At 42.9% G+C, this 20,954-nt stretch overlaps 1 protein-coding gene and 1 long non-coding RNA gene across 4 annotated transcripts in view; one reads left to right on the top strand and one right to left on the bottom strand.

Annotated features, from left to right (window-relative positions):
- The window catches only part of LOC113258998 (uncharacterized), a 28,721-nt gene extending 13,175 nt beyond the window's left edge, over positions 1-15,546 (bottom strand). Inside the window, exons 1-2 of one of the 2 annotated variants that reach the window (XR_003317427.4) lie at positions 15,451-15,546; positions 7,094-7,248 (exon numbers count right to left, since the gene is read on the bottom strand). This is a non-coding gene — a long non-coding RNA (uncharacterized LOC113258998). Of the gene's footprint in view, positions 1-7,093; positions 7,249-14,846 lie in introns of both variants that reach the window. The other variant, XR_006410072.3, reaches the window with a different exon arrangement.
- Positions 15,547-15,807: 261 nt separating this feature from the next.
- Positions 15,808-20,954, top strand: part of B3GALNT2 (beta-1,3-N-acetylgalactosaminyltransferase 2) — a 62,429-nt gene continuing 57,282 nt past the window's right edge. Inside the window, exon 1 of one of the 2 annotated variants that reach the window (XM_026504131.4) lies at positions 15,808-16,154. In XM_026504131.4, coding sequence (XP_026359916.2) covers positions 16,043-16,154 — 112 coding nt within the window. In that variant the 5' untranslated portion in view covers positions 15,808-16,042. The remainder of the gene's footprint in view (positions 16,155-20,954) is intronic. The other variant, XM_044386042.3, reaches the window with a different exon arrangement.

Below are 20,954 nucleotides of genomic sequence, written 5' to 3'. Positions count from 1 at the left end.
CAGAAGACAGGAAATAATAAAGATGAGGGCAGAAGTAGAGAACAGAAATACATGGGGCGCCTGGGTGGCACAGCGGTTAAGCGCCTGCCTTCGGCTCAGGGCATGATCCCGGCGTTCTGGGATCGAGCCCCACATCAGGCTCCTCTGCTGGGAGCCTGCTTCTTCCTCTCCCACTCCCCCTGCTTGTGTTCCCTCTCTCGCTGGCTGTCTCTATCTCTGTCAAATAAATAAATAAAAATCTTAAAAAAAAAAAAAAAAAAGAAATACAATAGAAAAGATTAACCAAACTAAGGGTTGGTTCTCTGGAAAGACAAACTAACTAATAGTTTTTTGCTAGACTAGCAAAAAAGGGAAGAAGACCCAAATCAAAATTATAAATGAAGAGGGAGACATTACATTCGATACCACAGAAATACAAAGATCATAGAGGCTACTGTGAACAGTTGTACACCAACAAACTAAACAACCCAGAAGAAATGGAAAAATTCTTAGACACATATGACTGACCAAGACTGACTCAGAAAGAAATAGAAAGTCTGAATAGACCAATTATTAAAAAGGAGGTTAATCAGAAATCAAAAATCTCCCAACAAAGAAAAGCCCAGATTCACTGGTGAATTTGACGAAACATTTAAAAAATGTACTCCAGTCCTTCTCAAACTTCTTCCAAAAAATTGAAGAGGAGGAAACATTCCCCAATTCATTTTATGAGGCCAGCATCATCCTGAAACTAAAACCAGAAAATTACATTAGAGAACTAGAGCCAATCCCCCTCATGAATATAGATGCAAATATTCTCAATAAAATACTAACAAGCTGAATTCAGCATCATCTGAAAGGATTATTCACCATGATCAAATGGGATTTATCCCTGGGGTGCCAGGATGGTTCGACATATGCAAATTGATCAATGTGATATACCGCTTTAATGGAATGAAAGAAAAGAATCCTGTGATCATCTCACGAGAGCAGAAAAAGCATTTGACAAAATTCAATATCCATCCATGACAAAACCTCTTAACAAATTAGTCATAGAAGGAACATATCTCAACAAAATAAAGGCTATATATGACAGGCCCACACCTAACATACTCAAAGGAGAAAGGTTGAAAGCTTTTCCTCTAAGATCAGGAACAAGAGAAGGATGCCCACCCTCACCACTCCTATTCAACACAGTACTGAAGTCCTAGCTTGATCAGGCAACAAGAAGAAATAAAAGGTATCAGAACTGGAAAGGAAGAAGTAAAATAGTCTCTCTTTGCAGATGACATGATTTAATATTTAGGAAATCCTAGAGACTCAACCAAAAAACTCTTAGATCTCATCAATAAATGCAGTAAAGTTGCAGGATACATTTACAGATAAAAGTCAGTAATGTTCCTGTACACTAACAATTAACTTTCTGAAAAAGAAATGAATAAATGTATCCCCTTTTTAGGAGCATCGAAAACACTAAAATACCTAGGGGTAAATATAACCAAGGAGGTGGAAGATCTCTCCTCTAAAAACCATTGATGAAAGAAATCAAAGAAGACACAAATAAATGGAAAAGTATCCTGTGTTCATGAATTGGAAGAATTAATATTGTTAAAATGTCAATACTGGGGCACCTGGGTGGCTCAGTCGGGTAAGCTTCTGCCTTCAGTTCAGGTCATGATCCCAGGGTCCTGGGATCGAGTCCCATGTCAGGTTCCCTGTGCAGCGGAGAGTCTGCTTCTCTCTTTCCCTCTGCCCCTTTTTCCCTCTGCCCCTCCTCCCCTCTCATGCTCTCTCTCGCTCACTCTCTCAAAAAAATAAAAATCTTTTTAAAAATTAAAAATAAAAATAAAATAAAATGTCAATACTACCAGGGTCCTTGGGTGGCTCAGGTAGTTAAACATTTGATGCTTGACCTCAGCTCAGGTCTCGATCTTGGGGCCGTGAGTTCAAGCCCCATGCTGAGCTCAAGCTCCCAGTGTGGAGCCTACGTTAAAAAAAAAAAAAACCGGGGCGCCTGGGTGGCACAGCGGTTAAGCGTCTGCCTTCGGCTCGGGGCGTGATCCCGGCGTTGTGGGATCGAGCCCCACGTCAGGCTCCTCCGCTATGAGCCTGCTTCTTCCTCTCCCACTCCCCCTGCTTGTGTTCCCTCTCTCGCTGGCTGTCTCTATCTCTGTCAAATAAAATAAATAAAATCTTTAAAAAAAAAAAAAAAAAAAAAAAACCTACCAAAAGTCATTCATAGATACAATGCAATCCTATCAAGATCCCAGTGGCATTTTCACAGAAGCAGGAAAAAAAACCAAACTTAAAATTTATATAGAACCGCAGAAGACCCTAAATAGCCAAAGAAATCCTGAGAAAGAAGAACAAAGCGGGAGGCATCACCACTCCCTGATTTCAAGCTATCCTATAAAGCTATAGTAATCAAAACAGTATAATTCTAGCATAAAAACAGGCAGATAGACCAATGGAACAAAACCAAAAGCCCAGAAAAAAAAACCCAAAAAACAAGCATATATGGTCAACTAATTTTTGACAAGGGAGCCAAGAGTACTCAGTGAAGAAAAGATGGTCTTCGACGAAGGAAGCTGGGATAACTGGATCTTCACATGTAAAGCAGTGAAACTGGACCCCTGTCTTACATCATCCACAAAAATCACCTCAAAATGACTTAAAGTCTTAAATGTAAAACGTGAAACCCCGGAACTCCTAGAAGAAAACATAGGAATAATGCTCCTTCACATGGGCCTTGGTAATGACCTTTTGGATATGAACCTAAAGCATAAGCAACAAAAATAAGTGGGACTGCATCAAACTAAAAAGCTTCTGTACAACAAAAGAAACCATCAGCAAAGTAAAAAGACAACCTATGGAATGGGAAAAAAAATATTTGCAAAGCATATATCTGATAAGGGGTTAATATCCAACATATATAAAGAACTCATACAACTCAATGACAAATAATAATAACCCAATTTTTTAAATGGGCAAAGGACCTGAATAGACATTTTTCCAAAGACATATGAAAGTCCAACAGGCACATGAAAAGGTGCTCAACATCACTCATCATCACAGAAATGCAAATCAAAACCACAGTCAGGTATCACCTCACACACCTGTTAGAATGGCATCATCGAAAAGACAAGAGGTAGGGGTGCCTGCGTGGCTCAGTCGGTTAAACCTCTGACTCTTGATTTTGGCTCAGATCATGATCTCAGGGTCATTAGATGGAGCCCCATGTCCAGCTCTGTGCTCAGCACAGAGTCTGCTTAAGATTCTCTCTCTCTCGCTCACTGTACACCCTGCCCCTGCTCTCACGTGCATGCTCTCTAAAAAAAAAAAAAAAAAAAAAAGACAAGAGGTAACAAATTCTGGTGAGGATGGAGAGAAAAGAGAACCCTTGTACACTGTTGGTGGGATTATAAACTGGTACAGCCACTATGGAAAACAGTATGAAGGATCCTCGAGAAATTAAAAATAGAACTACCATGAGCTACTATGATCCAACAATTCCACTTCCATGACTCTATCCAAAGGAACCAAAAGTCAAAGATACCTACACCCTCATATTCACAGCAGCTTTATTTGCAATAGCCAAGACATGGAAACAACTCAAGTATCCAACAATGGATGAATGGATAAAGAAGTTGTGGTACATACACATACACACACAATATGTGTGTACATATATATGTGTATAAAATATATACAATGTGTTGTATGCATATGAAATATGTGTATAATATTGTATATATACAATTGTATATAAATACACAATGGAATGTTATTCAGCCATTAAAAAATGAAGAAATCTGTTTGCAACAACATGGATGGACCTTGAAGACATGATACTAAGTGAAATAAGTAAGACAGAGAAAGACAAATTATCTCACTTATATGTGGGATCTAAAAGAAACCAAACAAACTCATAGAAAAAGAGGTCAGACTTGTGGTTACCAGAGGCAGAGGGTGGGGCCAGGGGAATTGGATATAGGTGGTCAAAAAGGACGAATTTCTAGTTATAAGAGAAATACTAGGAACGTAATGTACAATGTGGTGACTATAGCTAACACTGCTGTATGATATATAGGAAAGTTTTTAAGAGAGTAAATCCTAAGAGTTCTCATCCCAAAGAGAACATTTTTCTTCTTTTTTTCTATTCTTTTCATTGTATCTGTATAAGATGATGGATGTTAACTGAACTTATTGCAGTAATCATTTCATAATATATGTAAACAAGTCATCATGCTGTATCCCCTAAACTTATATAGTGATACGTGTCAGTTATTTCCCAATAAAACAGGAAACAGGATAAAAGGGCAAAAAAAAAAAAAAGAAAAGAAAAAAGAAAAGAAGTGACTCAACACAACTAACATTATTTTATAATGGCTCAAATATTGTTTCCTCTTTGAGAGCCAATAGAGATGCTTCTTTTCATAAAGAAGTACAAAATGAATTTTCCCCAAGTAAAATCTAAATTGAAATCTCCTATTTTGAACATACAACCTGTGGCTGACTTTTACCAATATCTAGTTGCCATCCCCACCACCCCTCCCCCCCCCCAAAAAAGTCAAAAAGAGCCAAGCTTTCTGCTGCCACCTACAGTTAGAAAATGTAATAGTTTGCTGAGTGCACAGAGGAATGACTTGCATAGAGAACAGGAGCTTTGAATAGGTTGACCATATGCCCTGGTTTACGGAAAGTCCCTGTTGTCTTGGCATCATCCATTCAATGTAGCATTTGTCCTGTCCCCTTTTTCTCTGAAAACTCGGATTTGGATGATTAATTATACGGTTACTACTGGTTCTTTCCATGCATTCTTTTCTTTTCTTTTCTTTTTAAGATTTTATTTATTTGACAGAGAGAGGGAGCACAAGCAGGGGGAGAGGAAGAGGGAGTGGGAGAAGCAGGGCCCACACTGAGCAGGGAGCCCAATGCGGGGCTCGATCACGGGACCCTGGGATCATGACCTGAGCCGAAGGCAGATGCTTAACCGACTGAGCCACTCAGGTGCCCCCCCCATGCATTATTTTCAATACTCAGGCTACTATCATCTCTCCCACCTAAATACAACATACTCACTTCTTCAGTCTGACCTTCCTTCCAGCTCGAATCTTTCTCTTTCCTATCTTTACAACCAAGCTTCTTGAAAAAGTGATCCATACACCATTTCCTCTTCATTGTGCCCAGTTCTTTCATCACCTTACAGTTCTCTCCCTCCTGCCCTAACTAGTCCTTGAAACTACTAGCTACCTTCCAACCACCAAACCAGTAGACACTTTTCTTTCTTTGTCTTGGTCAGTTTGGGCTGCTATTACCAAGTACCAGAGACGGGGTGGCTGGTAAACAACAGAAATGTATTTCTCACAGTTCTGGAGGCTGGAAGTCTGAGATCAGGGTGCCAGCTCTGTTGGGTTCTAGTGAGAGCCCTCTTCCAGGTTGTAGACAGCCTACTTCTCATTGCAGAAGTCTGAGTCAAAGAGTAACCTAGCTTTCTGGCGTCTTCTTATGAGGACACTAATCCTACCATAAGGGCTCCACTCTCAGGACCTAGTTCCCTCCCAAAGGCCCCACCTGCAAATCCATCACATGTGGGATTAGATGGATACGGGGGGAAGACATTCATGCCATAAGTCTTTACCTGGCTTCATAGCTTGACAACCCTGTACACAGTTGCTTGTTCTCCCTCCCCATCTCACCTCTTGTCTTCTGTGACACAATCTTCTGTTTTTCTCCTGTGTTCTGGCTTCTTCTCAGTGTCCTTTATAATTTCCTCTTCCTCTGCTTGCACCTAAATGCTCATGTCTCTGTTCGTCTTTGCTCAGCACCCTCTCCCTGGGTAACCACACCTCTTGAATTCTACTACAGTCACCTTGATAATGATTCCCAAACTCATTCATTCATCCATTCATTCAACCAATGTATGGATCACGGGATGCCTGCGTGGCTCAGTCGGTTAAGCATCAGACTCTTGATTTCGGCTCAGGTCATGATCTCAGGGTCCTGAGGTCGAGCCCCATCAGGCTCCGCACTCAGCTGGGAGTCTGCTTGAGATTCTCTCTCTCCTTCTCCCTCTTCCTCTGCTCCTCTCCACTGTGATAAATAAATAGACATATAGATAAATAGATAAATAAAGTAAATAAGTAAGTAAGTCTTTAAAAAAATGAACGGATCACCCACAGAGTGCCCGTCGCTGCTTCAGGCTTTGGGATATATCAGTGAACAAAATGGAGGGGGGAGTCTTTCTGTTCTGTGTGGACAATAAGACAATAAACCATAGACAAATAAGTCACATGGACAGTATGCTAGAGGGTGAGAAGCGTCATAGAACAGAGTGATGGAAATCAGGAGTGGTGGGAGGGAGGTTGAATTTTCAGTGTAATGGACAGGGAAGACTTCATGGAGGAGGGAACACTTTAGCTGACTTGGAGGAGGAGCACGTCATGAAGATATCTGGAGGAAGAGCAGAAGAACCAAGCGGTGCACAGATCGTGGGGCTAGAATGTACCTGTCATCTTCAAGGGTGGCAAAAAGGGCAGTGCAGCTCTGGAACGAAGCAAACAAGGGGGAGGTGCTCCGAGCTGAGGTGAGAGGGGTACAGGGCTGCAGATCACGTAGGGCCTATGGCCAAGGATTTTGGTTTCCCTGTTAGGAAACCAGTGAGCCATCCCAGGGTTTTACGTTGAGAAACGGCCTGGTTTTATTTACGTCTTTACAGAATCACTGTCTCAGTTCAGGTTTCTGGGGAAACAGACTCTCAAGGTCACGTTGTGTGCAGGAGGGTTATTGAGGACTGCTCCGGGGGACAGCTAGAAGGGAGCCAGGGAGGCAGAATCGGGCAGAAGAAGAAGTTGAACTAGGGCACAGCTACAACAGGGGCCGTGGGATGTCTCCTTGGAGTTATCCCAAATCTTCTTATCCCTATTTAACTAGTCACTGGATGCAGGTGTCCCTAGGGGAAGGGACCGTACCCTTGGGCAAGGCAGCACTCTTCTGCTAACAGCAGTTCCCAGAAAGCAGTGCAACCAGTCATCAGTAGTCGACACTCCATCCTGAATGTGGGACACCGTGGCATCCCCTCCGGCTGCGCACGCGCCTCGCAGATGCGCCTCACCTGCATTGTCTGGAAACACTCCTCCGTCTGGTGGGCCACGGCTGTGCAGCTGGTCTCAGAGCACGAGTGATACTCGACATCTCCCTCCTCTGCTACCCGTGTAAGTTTCCCTCTGCCTCCGGCAGTCTGTCCTCAACACAGCAGTGTGAGCGATCCTGTAAAACCCAAGTCGGACCATGTTACCCTTCTGCTCAAAACCACCAAGTAACTATTCTCCATTCATTTTGGAGGAAACACCAAAATCTTTATCATGATTTGTATCAGAATCTTGCTTGAGATGACATCTCTAACCTCGTCCCCTATTTTTCTCCTCCTTATTCACTCTGTCCCCATTCCACCAGCCTCCTTCCTCTTCCTCGAACATGTTTTTGTAGGATAGTTTAGCGGTGTCTGTTTTCCTCCTCTTCCTGGAGAAGTCCTGAACAAGTGGGAAAATCAAAATACAGGAGTCAAGAGTGCAAATGGTTGTTTTCTGCAAAGATTATCTGCTAGCCACATCATAGGCACCTAAAAGAATTCAAGTATTGACTAAAGAAAGAAAGACACTATTTATTTTTTATTTAAGTGTAGTTGACACATAGTGTTACATTGGTTTCAAGTGTGGTGTGACAACATAGCGATTCAGCAAGTCTGTACTTTATGCCGTGCTCATCACGAGGGTAGCTACTGTCTGTCACCCTGCAGCGCTGTTCATTTAAGTAGTGCATGTTACTTGGGCAGTGGATACCCAAGGCAAAGAATGCCAGTCATCCTGAAACTCCTGAAAAGAATGTCTGGATGGTTTTACAGGTTTCCCAACTATTAGCCAAAAAAAAAAAAAAAAAAAAAAAAGTGAACTTGATTGTTTAAGGAAAGATGGTTTCTTTGAGGGAAAAAAAATGAATTATTGAAGGCTGCAAAGAAACACTAACGATAAAGAATAAGAAGAATAAAAAAGTCTTCCTACAGAACTGCATACACAAAACCATGTGTATTATACATTTTAGTCTATTTTAAGAGGTTTTTTTTAAAATTTTATTTATTTATTTGACAGAGAGAGAGACAGCCAGCAAGAGAGGGAACACAAGCAGGGGGAGTGGGAGAGGAAGAAGCAGGCTTCCCGCTGATCAGGGAGCCCGATGCGGTGCTCAATCCCAGGACCCTGGGATCATGACCTGACCTGAAGGCAGGTGCTTAATGACCAAGCCACCCAGGCAACCCTATTTTAAGAGATTTTTAAGGGCAATTTTGACTTCATTGTTTGGCAATAAAAACTGGACTCTGTACTGGAAAGAGAGAACTAGCGAGAAGTGACCCTCACATGGATAAGAGCAAGCCCTTGGAAGTGACAGGAAGAGGGGAGGGGCATAAGGCAAGAGACAGCCTGATGGGAAACTATTCGTAGATCTTAGGAGCAATTTTATCTCACGTCTACTTTAAAATTTTCCTTTCTGTATTGCATTTTCTTAGTCTAAATTCTTAATAAAGTGTATTAGACATGGCAGCCATGTCTTAGCTGTGATTTAGAGGAAAAAGGGAGGTATTACATCCACAGTTGGGGTGAAAGCAGAAGGAGCTGGTGTTGTGGCTTAGAGAAGTCATTATGAGCTGAGGTGATTGTTGGCAAAAATTAGAGCACTGGTCTGGAGCAAGAGGTAGTCAGTGATCATAATAATGAATTTGTGCAGAAGCAAATGCTCTTGGGACACGCATAGATATTTAGGGAGGGGACTAGAATTTCTGGAGTTGCACAGGGTAAGAGCACAGATTGCATTCTCGGGGATTAAAACGGAAGGTGCTCCTCCCTTTCTATACCAAAAATTAGGGAATTTGGGAAAATATATATATATAAGCAGAAATATCTAGGCTAAAGTGGTTAAATCTGGATAGAATGATTGGATGGGCCAAAGGAGGATTCTAACATTTTGTTTTTGTTTACACTTTTATTACTTGCATCTGTTATGATAGCATGCATTAGTTTTGTAATTAAACATAATGTTCAGGGAGAAGGGTAATAACTATGAAAAATGATTATAAATTTCATCAGAAATAATATATTTGTGAGAAATAAGAGTATGGGGGGGAGAATTGCCCTCTGGATTATAAGATATTATAAAACTACAGTCATTAAAATATTATGGTGTTGATATAGAGAGAGACTAATGCAAAAATGTGGCTTAAAAACAAATACTACAATGTGTAAAAATTTTAATAATTAAGATGACATCATAAAGTAACAGGGAAATAATGTTCAGGGACAATAGATAGCTATATGGATAAATAAAGCTACGTAGAAGATCCTCACATCATATCACATTTCAAAATAAATTCTGGGGAAAAGTTTAATCAAATAAGAATATTGATCAGATCTCATAGAAATGTTTTAAACTGTGATAAAAATATTGATTTGAACTCATAAAAATGCAAAATGTTTTTGCCTCCAAAAAGTCATAAAATTAAAAGGCAAGAAAACAGGGGAAAGTATTTTCAACAAATATAAATGTAAAGGATAAATATCTTTAATATTTAAAGAGTTTGTTCAAATGGATAAAAGGCAAAATAGATAATTTACAGAAGAAGAAATAAAAGCAGGTAATAAATATAAAATATTCAATTTCATTAATGAAAAAATGTTTGCCATTGAATTAGGAAAGATTTTTTTTTTAAATGCTAGGTTAGATGGGATGGAATAGAAACTTACTTGTTAAAGGCAAACAAGACACATTGGTACAATGTCAGAATGAACAAAGAGCCTTAAAATAATATTTAAAAAGGAAGTCATCTGAAATGTGGGTAAAGTTTTATGCTCAGAAGTGCTAATGTGTCCAGTAATAAGGATCCAGGTAAGAAATTATAATGTGGACAAAAAATTAAATGATTCAAAGTTCTATTTCCTAAGACTACTAATTAAATGTGAAATGCTTATGTGTTAGGTGAACTAAATAACTACGAATTCATATTTATAGTATACTTGCAATTTTTTTTAAATGAATATGAGTGGCTCAGTCAGTTAAGCATCTGACTCTTGGTTTCAGCTCAGGTCATGATCTCAGGGTCATGAGATCAAACCCTACGTCGGGCTCTGCACTCAGCACAGAGTCTGCTTAAGATTCTTTCTCTCTCCCTCTTCCTCTGCTCCTCCTTTGCCCTCTCTCCCTCAAACAAATAAATAAATCTTAAAAAAAATAAAAATAAATGCCAAAGAGAAAAATAGTATATGTTTTTTATTTGGTATGATTTAGTTTCTTTTTATATTTTTCTATATTTTCCAAATTCCTTTTTATAATCATGTATTACTTTCATAGTCAGAAAAGAAAATTCTTCTCTGGAGCCTTACAGATAAAATCCAAATTCCTTAGCATAGCATGCGATAATGACCTGGCCTCTGTTTTCTGGTCACTTCTCACCATTCTCCAGTCCTAACTTTAAGGTCATGCTATATTGCTTGCATTTCCCTAATTGCAATCTCATCACTATCTGGGGGTTATTTGGGGGTTTGTTTTTCTTTTAAGGATTTATTTATTTATTTGGGGGGGGTGGGGCAGAGGGAGAGGGAGAGACAGTCCCAAGCAGACTCCCCCCTGAGTGTGGAGCTCAGGGTGGGCTCGATCCCAGGACCCTGAGATCATGACCTGGTCCAAAACCAAGAGTCAGTCACTCAACGGACTGCCCCACCCAGGCACCCCTGGGGGTTATTTGTTTTTATTATTTATTTATTTTTGCCTAAGGTGCTCTTTCTTTTTTTAAGTAGGCTCTACACCCAGCTGCCGAACATGGGGCTCGAACTCACGATCCCAAGATCAAAGGTCACATGCTCCACTGCCTGAGCCAGCCAGGTGCCCCTGCTAAGGTGCTCTTAAATGCCTTTATTGCCCTCTGGCCTTCTTAACTGGCCTCTTTGATTTTAAGCCCCAGCCCTGTGTTTTCAGGGGATAACCTCCTCTGGGATGCCTTGGGGTTGGTCAGATACCTCCTGCCTTGTGCGCCACAATATGTGATTCCTTTCTCTTGTTACACTGAATAGCAACCAGGGCGACCAATAGTCCAGGTTTGCCTTTCCCTAATCCTAATTCCCTGTGAACTTGTCCACATCTTACACTAGGAGTACCTTGACTACACAGGCTGTTCACATCATCTCTAGGGTTTTTTAAATTTTATTCTTTCCATTATACACATTGTCTCACAATCTTTACCCACCGTAATCTTGAGTTTATTAGAGGATAGTAGACGACAAGTAAATGGAAGGTCAGTCTCCTCTTAACAGGTGATAGAGCAGCTCCCACTGTGGTGAGATCTGCAGATGCTAAAAAGTTACTCAAAGCTCTGTTAATAGGCTGTCAGAATGCCAGTGTAGTTCCTCCTGTAGGTTAAAGCATTTGGTAATTGGAAGGAACAACGTCCTAATTAGTTAATGCCATATGTTAGGGTGGTTTTGTTTATTCTTCCCTTTAGTGCTCATTGTAACTTTGAACCTTTGCTTAAATACTATTTAATACCGCAGTTGGCCCCATTTCAGTCCTGCATTTCCAACTCCCCTACCCTGCTCCACTTTTTGTATTTTCTCTAACACTTACCATCATCTACGTGCTAAAATGTATTTCTTTATCATTTCTACAGTCGACAGTCTGCCCCACCCCCACCACTGCAGGACAGGAATTCTGTTTTGTTCATCAATTTATCCCAAGTACCTACTACCAAAGTGCCTGGCACATAATAGATGCTCAGCTAAAGATTTGTTGAATAAATAGATCTGCCTAAATTAGGGATTATATCTCTTTTTGGGTTAACTCATTACAATTAACCACAAAATGAACATTTTAGGACATCAACAGAGGCCTTTTACTACCTTTCTTTTTTTTCTTTCTTTTTGTAAATTTGCTGCTCAGGAGCCCTGCGCCACAGCTCACTCGCAGGTGCCTGAGGCAGAGCACCTTCTGGCCAGGCATGAGAGGGCAATCCATGGGGCTGCGCCCCGCACTGGAATGGCCTCACCCACGCGCCCCACACCCGGCCAGCTACTTGCCACCCTAGAAGTTGGGGATTCCACTGGCAGCACAGCATTTTATGTGAATGAGTGTGCCCCTTTTACTGCCTTTCTTAAAGATGAGAAACAGGACACGCTTAGTAACAACCGATTATTACTTTCACAATTTCTTTCTTTAAAATGTAGACAGCAGGGGGCGCCTGGGTGGCACAGCGGTTAAGCGTCTGCCTTCAGCTCAGGGCGTGATCCCAGCGTTATGGGATCGAGCCCCACATCAGGCTCCTCCACTATGAGCCTGCTTCTTCCTCTCCCACTCCCCCTGCTTGTGTTCACTCTCTCGCTGGCTGTCTCTATCTCTGTCGAATAAATAAATAAAATCTTTAAAAAAAATAAAATAAAATGTAGAGAGCAAATCAAAAAATGGGCAGAAGATATGAACAGATACTTTTCCAATGAAGACATACAAATGGCTAACAGACACATGAAAAAATGTTCAAAATCAATAGACATCAGGGAAATTCAAATCAAAACCACACTGAGATACCACCTTATGCCAGTTAGAATGGCAAAAATAGACAAGGCAAGAAACAACAATTGCTGGAGAGGATGTGGAGAAAGGGGATCCCTCCTACATTGTTGGTGGGAATGCAAGTTGGTACAGCCACTCTGGAAAACAGTGTGGAGGTCCCTTAAAAAGTTAAAAATTGAGCTACCCTATGATCCAGCCATTGCACTACTGGGTGTTTACCCCAAAGATACAGATGTAGTGAAGAGAAGGGCCATATGCACCCCAATGTTCACAGCAGCATTGTCCACAATAGCTACATCGTGGAAGGAGCCGAGATGCCCTTCAACAGATGACTGGATTAAGAAGTTGTGGTCCATATATACAATGGAATATTACTCAGCTATCAGAAAGAACGAATTCTCAACATTTGCTGCAACATGGACGGCACGGATAATGCTAAGTGAAATAAGTCAAGCAGAGAAAGACAAATATCATATGATTTCTCTCATCTATGGAACATAAGAACTAGGATGATCGGTAGGGGAAGAAAGGGATAAAGAAAGGGGGGGTAATCAGAAGGGGGAATGAAGCATGAGAGACTATGGACTCTGAGAAACAAACTGAGGGCCTCAGAGGGGAGGGGGGTGGGGGAATGGGATAGACCGGTGATGAGTAGTAAGGAGGGCACGTATTGCATGGTGCACTGGGTGTTATACGCAACTAATGAATCATCGAACTTTGCATCGGAAACCGGGGATGTACTGTAATGTGACTGACATAATATAATAAAAAATCATTAAAAAAAATAAAATGTAGAGAGCAGATTGGCAGAGTTTCTAAACAAAGAATTTTGAACAAGAAATATGTACATATTACACATCCTCCTTCCCTATTGCTATATGTAAACAGCATTCTGAGAAAGGGGCACACAGATCTTGGTGACATTTGCCCAAGAACCACAGTGATCACAGCCTGCTAATTCTGTTTCCCACAAGAAAATATTGTTCTTTCTTGTCTTGGGGGTATTCAGGGGCCATAGTGAGTATGTAGGGGCCCCTAAAGACTCCCCAAACTGTTTAGAACCAGTGTTTCTCCAATTTGCATAACATTGTGGTAACCAGCCTCTAACACGACCCACAATGATCCTCGCTTCCTGGTACTCACACCCTTGTGTGGTCCCCCATTCCCACAGTGAATCAGGGCCAGTCTGTGTAACCAACAGAACACTGCAGAAGTGACAGTGTGTGTCTTGCAAGGATTCATCATAAAAGGCATCAGCAATTTGCGCTGGTTTCTTGGATCTCCAGCTCTTGGGGAAGCAAGCCACTACGATGTGGGGACATTAAAGCATCTTGTGGGAGAAACCCACTTAGAGAGGAACTTAGGCCAAAAGGCAGAACCAACTTGCCAGCCACAGAAGTGAGGCCACCTAGGAAGCCGATTCTCTAGCACCAGTCAAGCCTTCAGATGACCAGAGCCCCAGCTGACATCTGCCAGCAACTTTAAGGGAGACCCTGAACCAGAACTTAACTCTCAAATTCCTGACCCACAGAAATTGTGAGAGATAAAAAATATTGTTTTAAAAGTTTTTGCAGTAAGGGGAGCCTGGGTGTCAGTTAAGCGTCTGCCTTTGGCTCAGGTCATGCAGGGTCCTGGGATGGAGCCTCAGGCCCGGCTCCCTGCTCAGCCAGGAGTCTGCTTCTCTCTCTCCCTCTGCACCTCCCTCTCCCACTTATTCTCTCTTTCAAATAAAATCTTTAAAAAAAATTTTTTTGAGTAATTTGTTAGGTAGCAATTGATTAACTAACAAGTATACAAATCCCTTTAAAGGGAAAAAATCATTTCTGACCCCACATTAAATTGTTTTTTATTTTAAGTACAAACATACAGTATGAACACCTTGGGCTTACCGCTTTGATACTACTATTAAACCAAAAGAGATTTTGAAATTAGAGTACAGACAACATTACAAAACATTCAAATAAAAAGTAATTTTAGGGGTGCCTGCCTGGCTCAGTCAATAGAGCCTGCGACCCTTAATCTCAGGGTCACGAGTTCAAGCCCCAAGTAGGGCAAGTCTACTTTAAAAAAAAAAAGTGATTTTAATAGACGGTTGTTTCGCTGAGATTCAACTGCCACTCAATGAGGCTGTGGTACTGACAGTGCCTGAGACCTCTCCTCCTGCACTGTTAACGTGCATAAATTCTCTTTTTTCCCTTAAGTTTGTTTGAAATGGATTTTCTGTGGCTTTCAATCAAGACTTTACTCAACAATATAGTTACCTTCTGTTGCCACAACTTGTGGAAACTTAAAAAAACATAAAACACCGTACGCCAGGCATTCATTTTCATCCTGCCCTCCGCCTCCTTAGCGCGGGCGCCGGGACTGCCTGGCGCCTTCACCCACCGCCTCGACCCGGAGCCTCGCGTGTGCGACCCGGGCCGCGCTGCACGGCGCCAGGCAAGACCTGGTCTCCGAGGAGGGCTGCTCAAATCCTTCCCACTGGTCCCGCGCAGCCCGCGTCCTCGGCGGTCACGGCTCCGTCCTATAGGAGGTGTCACCTTGCTCGTCTCCCCAGTCTGAGTCGGGGACACGTGGAATTTTACCCGCGCCTGGACCGTCGCTGTCGTCCCCCACAGCCGGACCCCTGGACGCGGTCTTATCCTGAGCTCCCTGAGGACAGAGCCGGGCAGGCAGTCGGGTACACAGTGCGCCAGAACTAATACTTGAGGGATGATTCACCGCTGAAGACACACGCTTCGGACCTCGGCCCGCAGCGGGCAGCAGGATCCCGCCTCCCAGAGAAGGCCAGCATTCGCGTAACCGAGCTCTGCGTGATTTAAAACAAGCATCACGCAGATCTTTAAATCCGAGGCGAACACCAACCTTCGCCTCAGCTGTGTTTCCCTCCCGGGGTTGTGTCCGCCCCTGAGCACTCGGAGCCCGGCACCGCCTCCCTTCGGCCATCGGGGGGCAGTAGGCGTTGAGAAGGGACGCGCATGCTCCAAGTGGGGCTTCGCGCTTCGCCTCCGCGACCGCCGAGTGACGCGAGCAAGGGCATGCGATTATGGGAAATGTGGTTTCCGAGACTCAGGACCACTGGGGTGTACCCCCCGCCTTAGACCCAGAGCAGAACTTCAGCTCCCGGCTGGCCTGCGGGCGCGGGCGGGGACTCGAGAGAAGGGGGCGGGGCTAGTGGGGGGGAGGTGGGCGGGGCCAGGGGAAGGCCAAGCGGAGGGGGCGGGGTCTGGCCGGCTGAGGCGCTGCCGCCCGCCGTTGGAGGAACGTGAGGCGCGGGGCTGGGAACCGCGAGGAGTCGGGACGGCGGCGGGCGCGAGGGCAGGCGTGCCGAGTGGTCGCGCGTGCGTCGGCCTCCGCCCCTCAGCCTTCCTCTTCGCAGGTCCCCTCCCTCTCTGCCGGGACGCGGGAGAGCCCGGCGCGCGACGGGGGCGCGAGGTGGAGCCGGCGGGGGCGGCCAATGCGAAACTGGCTGGTGCTGCTGTGCCCGTGTGTGCTAGGGGCCGCGCTGCACCTCTGGCTGCGGCTGCGCTCCCCGCCGCCTGCCCGCGCCTCCGGGACAGGCGCCGCAGGTGAGGTCCTGGGGCCGGGTGGGCCAGGAGGCCGTGAGGGGCGGGACGCCGACTCCGAGCCCCGGGGCGGCTTCCTCCGCGGAGTCCCGGAGTGGGGAACGGGCCGAACGCGACCGTCCCCAGGCGAGACAAATGGCCCTTTTCATTGTCGGGGCGTTAAATCGGGCAAACTCGAGGGCGCTTTTCTCGTTTCGTGTCCCCGCCGCTTCTCACCTCCCGCTTTCCTTTATGGGCACGAGAGCGGTGCCCGCCACCGGGAGTCCTTCGTCTGTCCCCCAGGCCTGGTCCGAGTTGTCCGGCGCCTGCCTGCTGGCCCTGGGAGCAAAACCTTGTGTCCTTCAGCGGCGGGCTGCCGCTGCGTGCGCCCGAGTTCCGGCTGCTTGCCTCCTCCCCAAGCTGTTGGTCTTACTCGGTCAAGACTTGGAGGTCTTAGCGGTGGGAAGTGCCCGTGCGTGTTTGAAAAGGCCGGGTTTTGCTTTTAACGATAGCTTCGCTCTAAGAATATACGGCATTTGTTTTCTTTGAAAACTATGATGTAAGTCGGTTAAACAAATCTGGACATGAAATAGGGCATGGCTACGAGTGGAGTTGTTCCTGTGAGTTTGGCTTGCGAAGCCTACTAATGAAGTGCACGTGAAGACGTAAAATTCTCTAACGATCACATCCACTTGTTCTATAACTTACTCTCTCATGGGAATGAGATCGTTGTTCTTGTTCGTTTCACCGCCTAATAGAATGCTTTGTCCATAGCAGGTACCCAGCGGATTTTTTGTTGTTATTGGGTTCTACCACCCTTTTTTGTTAATGGGTTTCCCTTTTTTCCTTCTCTTCTTTTTTAAGGGCTTGCCCTAGGACATATCTAGAAGGCTGTTTTTAAAATGAGGTAATAGTTGTTTTGTGTTCTGACTACTCGGGGAGTTTTTTCCCTACCACTTCTCCCCAGAAGAGGTGTTTTTTTTCTTATCCAAAAGTTTTAAAAATTAGAATTGAGTATTTAAAATTCTGAGGTGGTCTGTGTCTTACTTTTTAAGTAGGAAGCATAGGAACTAATTCAGCAGTCCGCAAAGCAATCTCATTGTTATAATTGGGGTTCTTTATACTGCTAAAAGTCTCTTAGAATCTTTTCCTGTTAGACAAACCACAAGCTCTTTGAAAAGGCTATTTGTGTGACCGGAATAGAATTAAAACACTGTTTAATTTACCTAATGAAAATACAGTGGTTAAAGAGCATTTAACCTGTTAACAGGTTAGGATTTGGGCACTTTTTTTTTTTTTTAAGGTTTTGTTTTTTAGGTTTTTGTAAACTGAGCAGAGGAAAGACTGCCACGGATATAAAATGCTTTGTAACATCTGTTAGGTGTGTGTTTTACAGCTTTCTTTTTTGTATGATGAGTGAGCACTACTAGAATTTACTTGCAGAGCATTCTTAGGAAATTTATGACCTTAATTGTCCTTTGAGGTTCAATAAACAAGCAAAACCTCTTTGCCTTCAAGCTTAAAACTTAGGCAGTTTCTTAGGTTCAGTGAAGTTTTTCCTATCCCCCTAGTGTTTGGAGGATGCCCCTGTCTGCCATTAGGTTAGCCTGAGCTAGATTAACGAGATGGGGAAGTAGGCCATGAAGAGGATCGGGCTATAGGTAAAGAAATCTGTACTAGTTACATAAGTTAACTTTGACCTTAAATGGGTATCAGGCGTCTGGTTAGATGACAAATTAGGTATTTTAATCCAAATGAAACCTGGCAGACTCCTAGCTTTCACTTTTCAAAACTAAAAGCAGAAGAAGCATATCGATCGCCAAAATTTCCTGCTGCTCCTTTTCCTATTGTGTTACCACCATGTTCAAACTAAAACATTTGGGCACTTTTATATTTCTACCCTTAATACCTTCAGCCTAAAGTGAGAGAGAAAACCCAAGATTGTGTTACGTTTTCTTCCCTTGGATTAATAAAATTTGTGCTTGTTCTCTTGTCTGCCTCATTGTCTTCAGGCTCATTGAGTTGTGGCAGTTTTTTTTAAAGGGAGATTTGCCTTCCCTGAATATTAAAAAAGGCCCTCTGATTTGTAGTGGATTCCACAAATCTTTGAGCACCTACTCTGTGCCCGCTCCTGTTGTAGGTGTGGAATTACAACAGTAATCCAGATCACGTCCCCGTCGTCATGCAGTTTACAATTTAGAAAAGAAGACAGAACAGAGAAAATAATTATTACATATCCTAGGGGATGGTGATAGGTGGGATGACAAAAAGTGTAAGAGGACAGAGACTGATGTGCTGCTGTTCTAAATAGGTCAGGGGAGGCCCCTCTGCAGAGGTGCCGTTGAGCAGGGACCTGAATGAAGTGCGGGAGTCCTATCAGCACCTGGTGCTTTTCTAACATAGTGGCTCCCTTGAAACAGCCGAAATATGGTCTAGGAGAGCAACTGGTGAAGAGGAAGCAGGTCTCTTATGAAATCCAGCATGCCTAGGGGTGGATGAGGAGAATGGAGACAGGGATACTGAATTGGAGAATATAGATAGAGGATATATCTCATATGTTATACTCGTTTTGGGTACCTTAGCAGGAATTATGTAACAGTAAATTTAGAAAAAGGATGAGACCAAAGAAGTCTTTTCTTTCTAGGATATTTGGAGAGAAGGAAACGAAAGAGAAAGGAAAGAAGCATATCCATTCAATAAATGCTTAGAGTGCGAGGTATCGCGCTAGATGTGGCGTCCCTGCTCTGAGATCCTCAGAGTCTGTTGAGCTGAAACAGGGAGCAAGGAGAAGGCCAAAGACAAATTAAGCTTGCTTTGCAATTTTGCCTGGGGCCAGTTCATCCAAAATTATCCCTATATGTTAATCTTGTCTCTGTTCTTCGGTTTCCTTATTTATAAAATGATGATCTCATAGGGTTATTGTGAAGATTCAATTAATACAGCACCCAGAAAAGTGCCTGATTCATAGTAAACACTCCATGAATTTAAGAGAGGAGGAATAGGATAGTGGTGGCTGGTGCGTAGGCTAGTGAGGTATTTGGGGAGCTTTTTGAGAATGGCGAGAGCATGTGATGATTGTCCTTATCAGTATGATCTGTCATGAATTTATGTGTTTCCTTCATTTCCAAGATTTCTGCTTATTTGTGATTGATGTCATCTGAGAGCATCATGTGAGAGTGGAAATTTTGGTCTGATTTTTAAGAATCCTTGGGCCTATTTTGAACAATTAGTTTTGAAATCAACCTCCCTTGGTCTTGGATAAACTTTTGGATGTCCGCTCTAAGTGCAGGGCCTCGCAGGTTGCCAGCCCTCAGGATACGTTACATATTAGAGAAGAGCATGCCACTGTCCTCAGGGAGCTTGTGTGGGGTTTTAATTATTCCTGGCATGAAAATTTGTTTTTTATTACTCTATATCTACCATCTAGAACAGTGAACATAGGAGGTGCTTATTAATTTGAAGGAATGAATCAAAATAAAACTGGGAAAGTATGAACGAATTTGTCACCTATCATCTATTCACATTCCATGATGACCTTATGATTTAAATTTTTTTTTCTGATAAAAGTAAAACAAGTTCTTTGTAGAAAAATTCAAAATTATTTTTTAAAACAGGAAAAGTGGTCTATATTACAGTTTTTGAATGCAAATACAGTGCTTGTTGGAGAGAAATTACTTAGTATTTTTTAAAAATTGCATGGATGTATAATATACATTCAGAAAAGGGTCTGTAAATGTATAGCTTGATATATCTTCACAAAAATACACCCAACTAATCCAGCACCTCAGAAGCTCCCTTCATGCTCCCTGCCATCACTGCCAGGAGTGGTAACCACTATCCTGGTCTTAAATGGCAGGGATTTGCCTGTTGGTACTTTATATAAAGGGAGCCACACAGTTTGTACATAGTTCTTATAGTCTGCTGATCTTAATATGGTGAATAACAATATAACATAATTCTACAACATAATTTTAATGGCAGCATATAGATACACCATAATTTAATCCCTTATTTCTGCATTTCTGGATTTTGCAGTTTTTCACTATTTATAAATGACACTGTAATGAATAAAGATCTTTTAGTACATCACTGATTATTTTCTTTAGAATAAGTTCTTAGACGTGGAATTGCTGGAGAGAAGTTATACAGTTCTGGGGAGCCTGGGTGGCTCAGTCGATTAAGCATCCGACTCTCGATCTCAGCTCAGGTCTTGATCTCAGGGTCATGAGTTCAGGCCTCGTGCTGGGCTCCACGCCTGGTATGGAGCCTACTTTTATTAAAAAAAAAAAAAGTTATACAGTTGAGGTATTTGATGTGTATTGGCAAATTGTCCCTCAGAAGACTACCAAATTCCATTCCAGTAGCAACGTAGGAGAGGAGCCATTTCCTCGAGGTAACTCTAAATAACATTTCTTTTGCCATACCAGTGGTTAGGGTTTTATTTAAGAAGATATTTGTCACTTTGGACATAGCAGAAGCCTGGTACCTTACTGCTCTAATTCAAACTTGATTCCTAGTAAAATTGAATATTTTTTCATAGGTTGGTTGGCTATTTGTGTTCTATCTGTGAATTTGTGTCTTTTTGTAGCATGTTTACTTCTTAGCTGTTCATTTCTTTTTTTCTCGTCTCCAGACACCAGGATCAAAGTAGGTCCCCTGTCCTAGCAGCGTGTAGCAGAGGGTGCTGCAAGTGTACAGGCAAAGGCTGGTTAAGGGCACTAGGAATGTGGGCATTCTTGCACAAGTGTTCACTGAGTACCCACCATGGGTTTTATACCGTGTAACACAGAATTCACAAGACTGTTGAACTGATTTACATTGCTG

This window comes from Ursus arctos, unplaced genomic scaffold (assembly GCF_023065955.2).
Source record: "Ursus arctos isolate Adak ecotype North America unplaced genomic scaffold, UrsArc2.0 scaffold_7, whole genome shotgun sequence".
Taxonomy (NCBI): domain Eukaryota; kingdom Metazoa; phylum Chordata; class Mammalia; order Carnivora; family Ursidae; genus Ursus; species Ursus arctos.
This window is presented reverse-complemented; position numbering and strand designations above follow the sequence as displayed.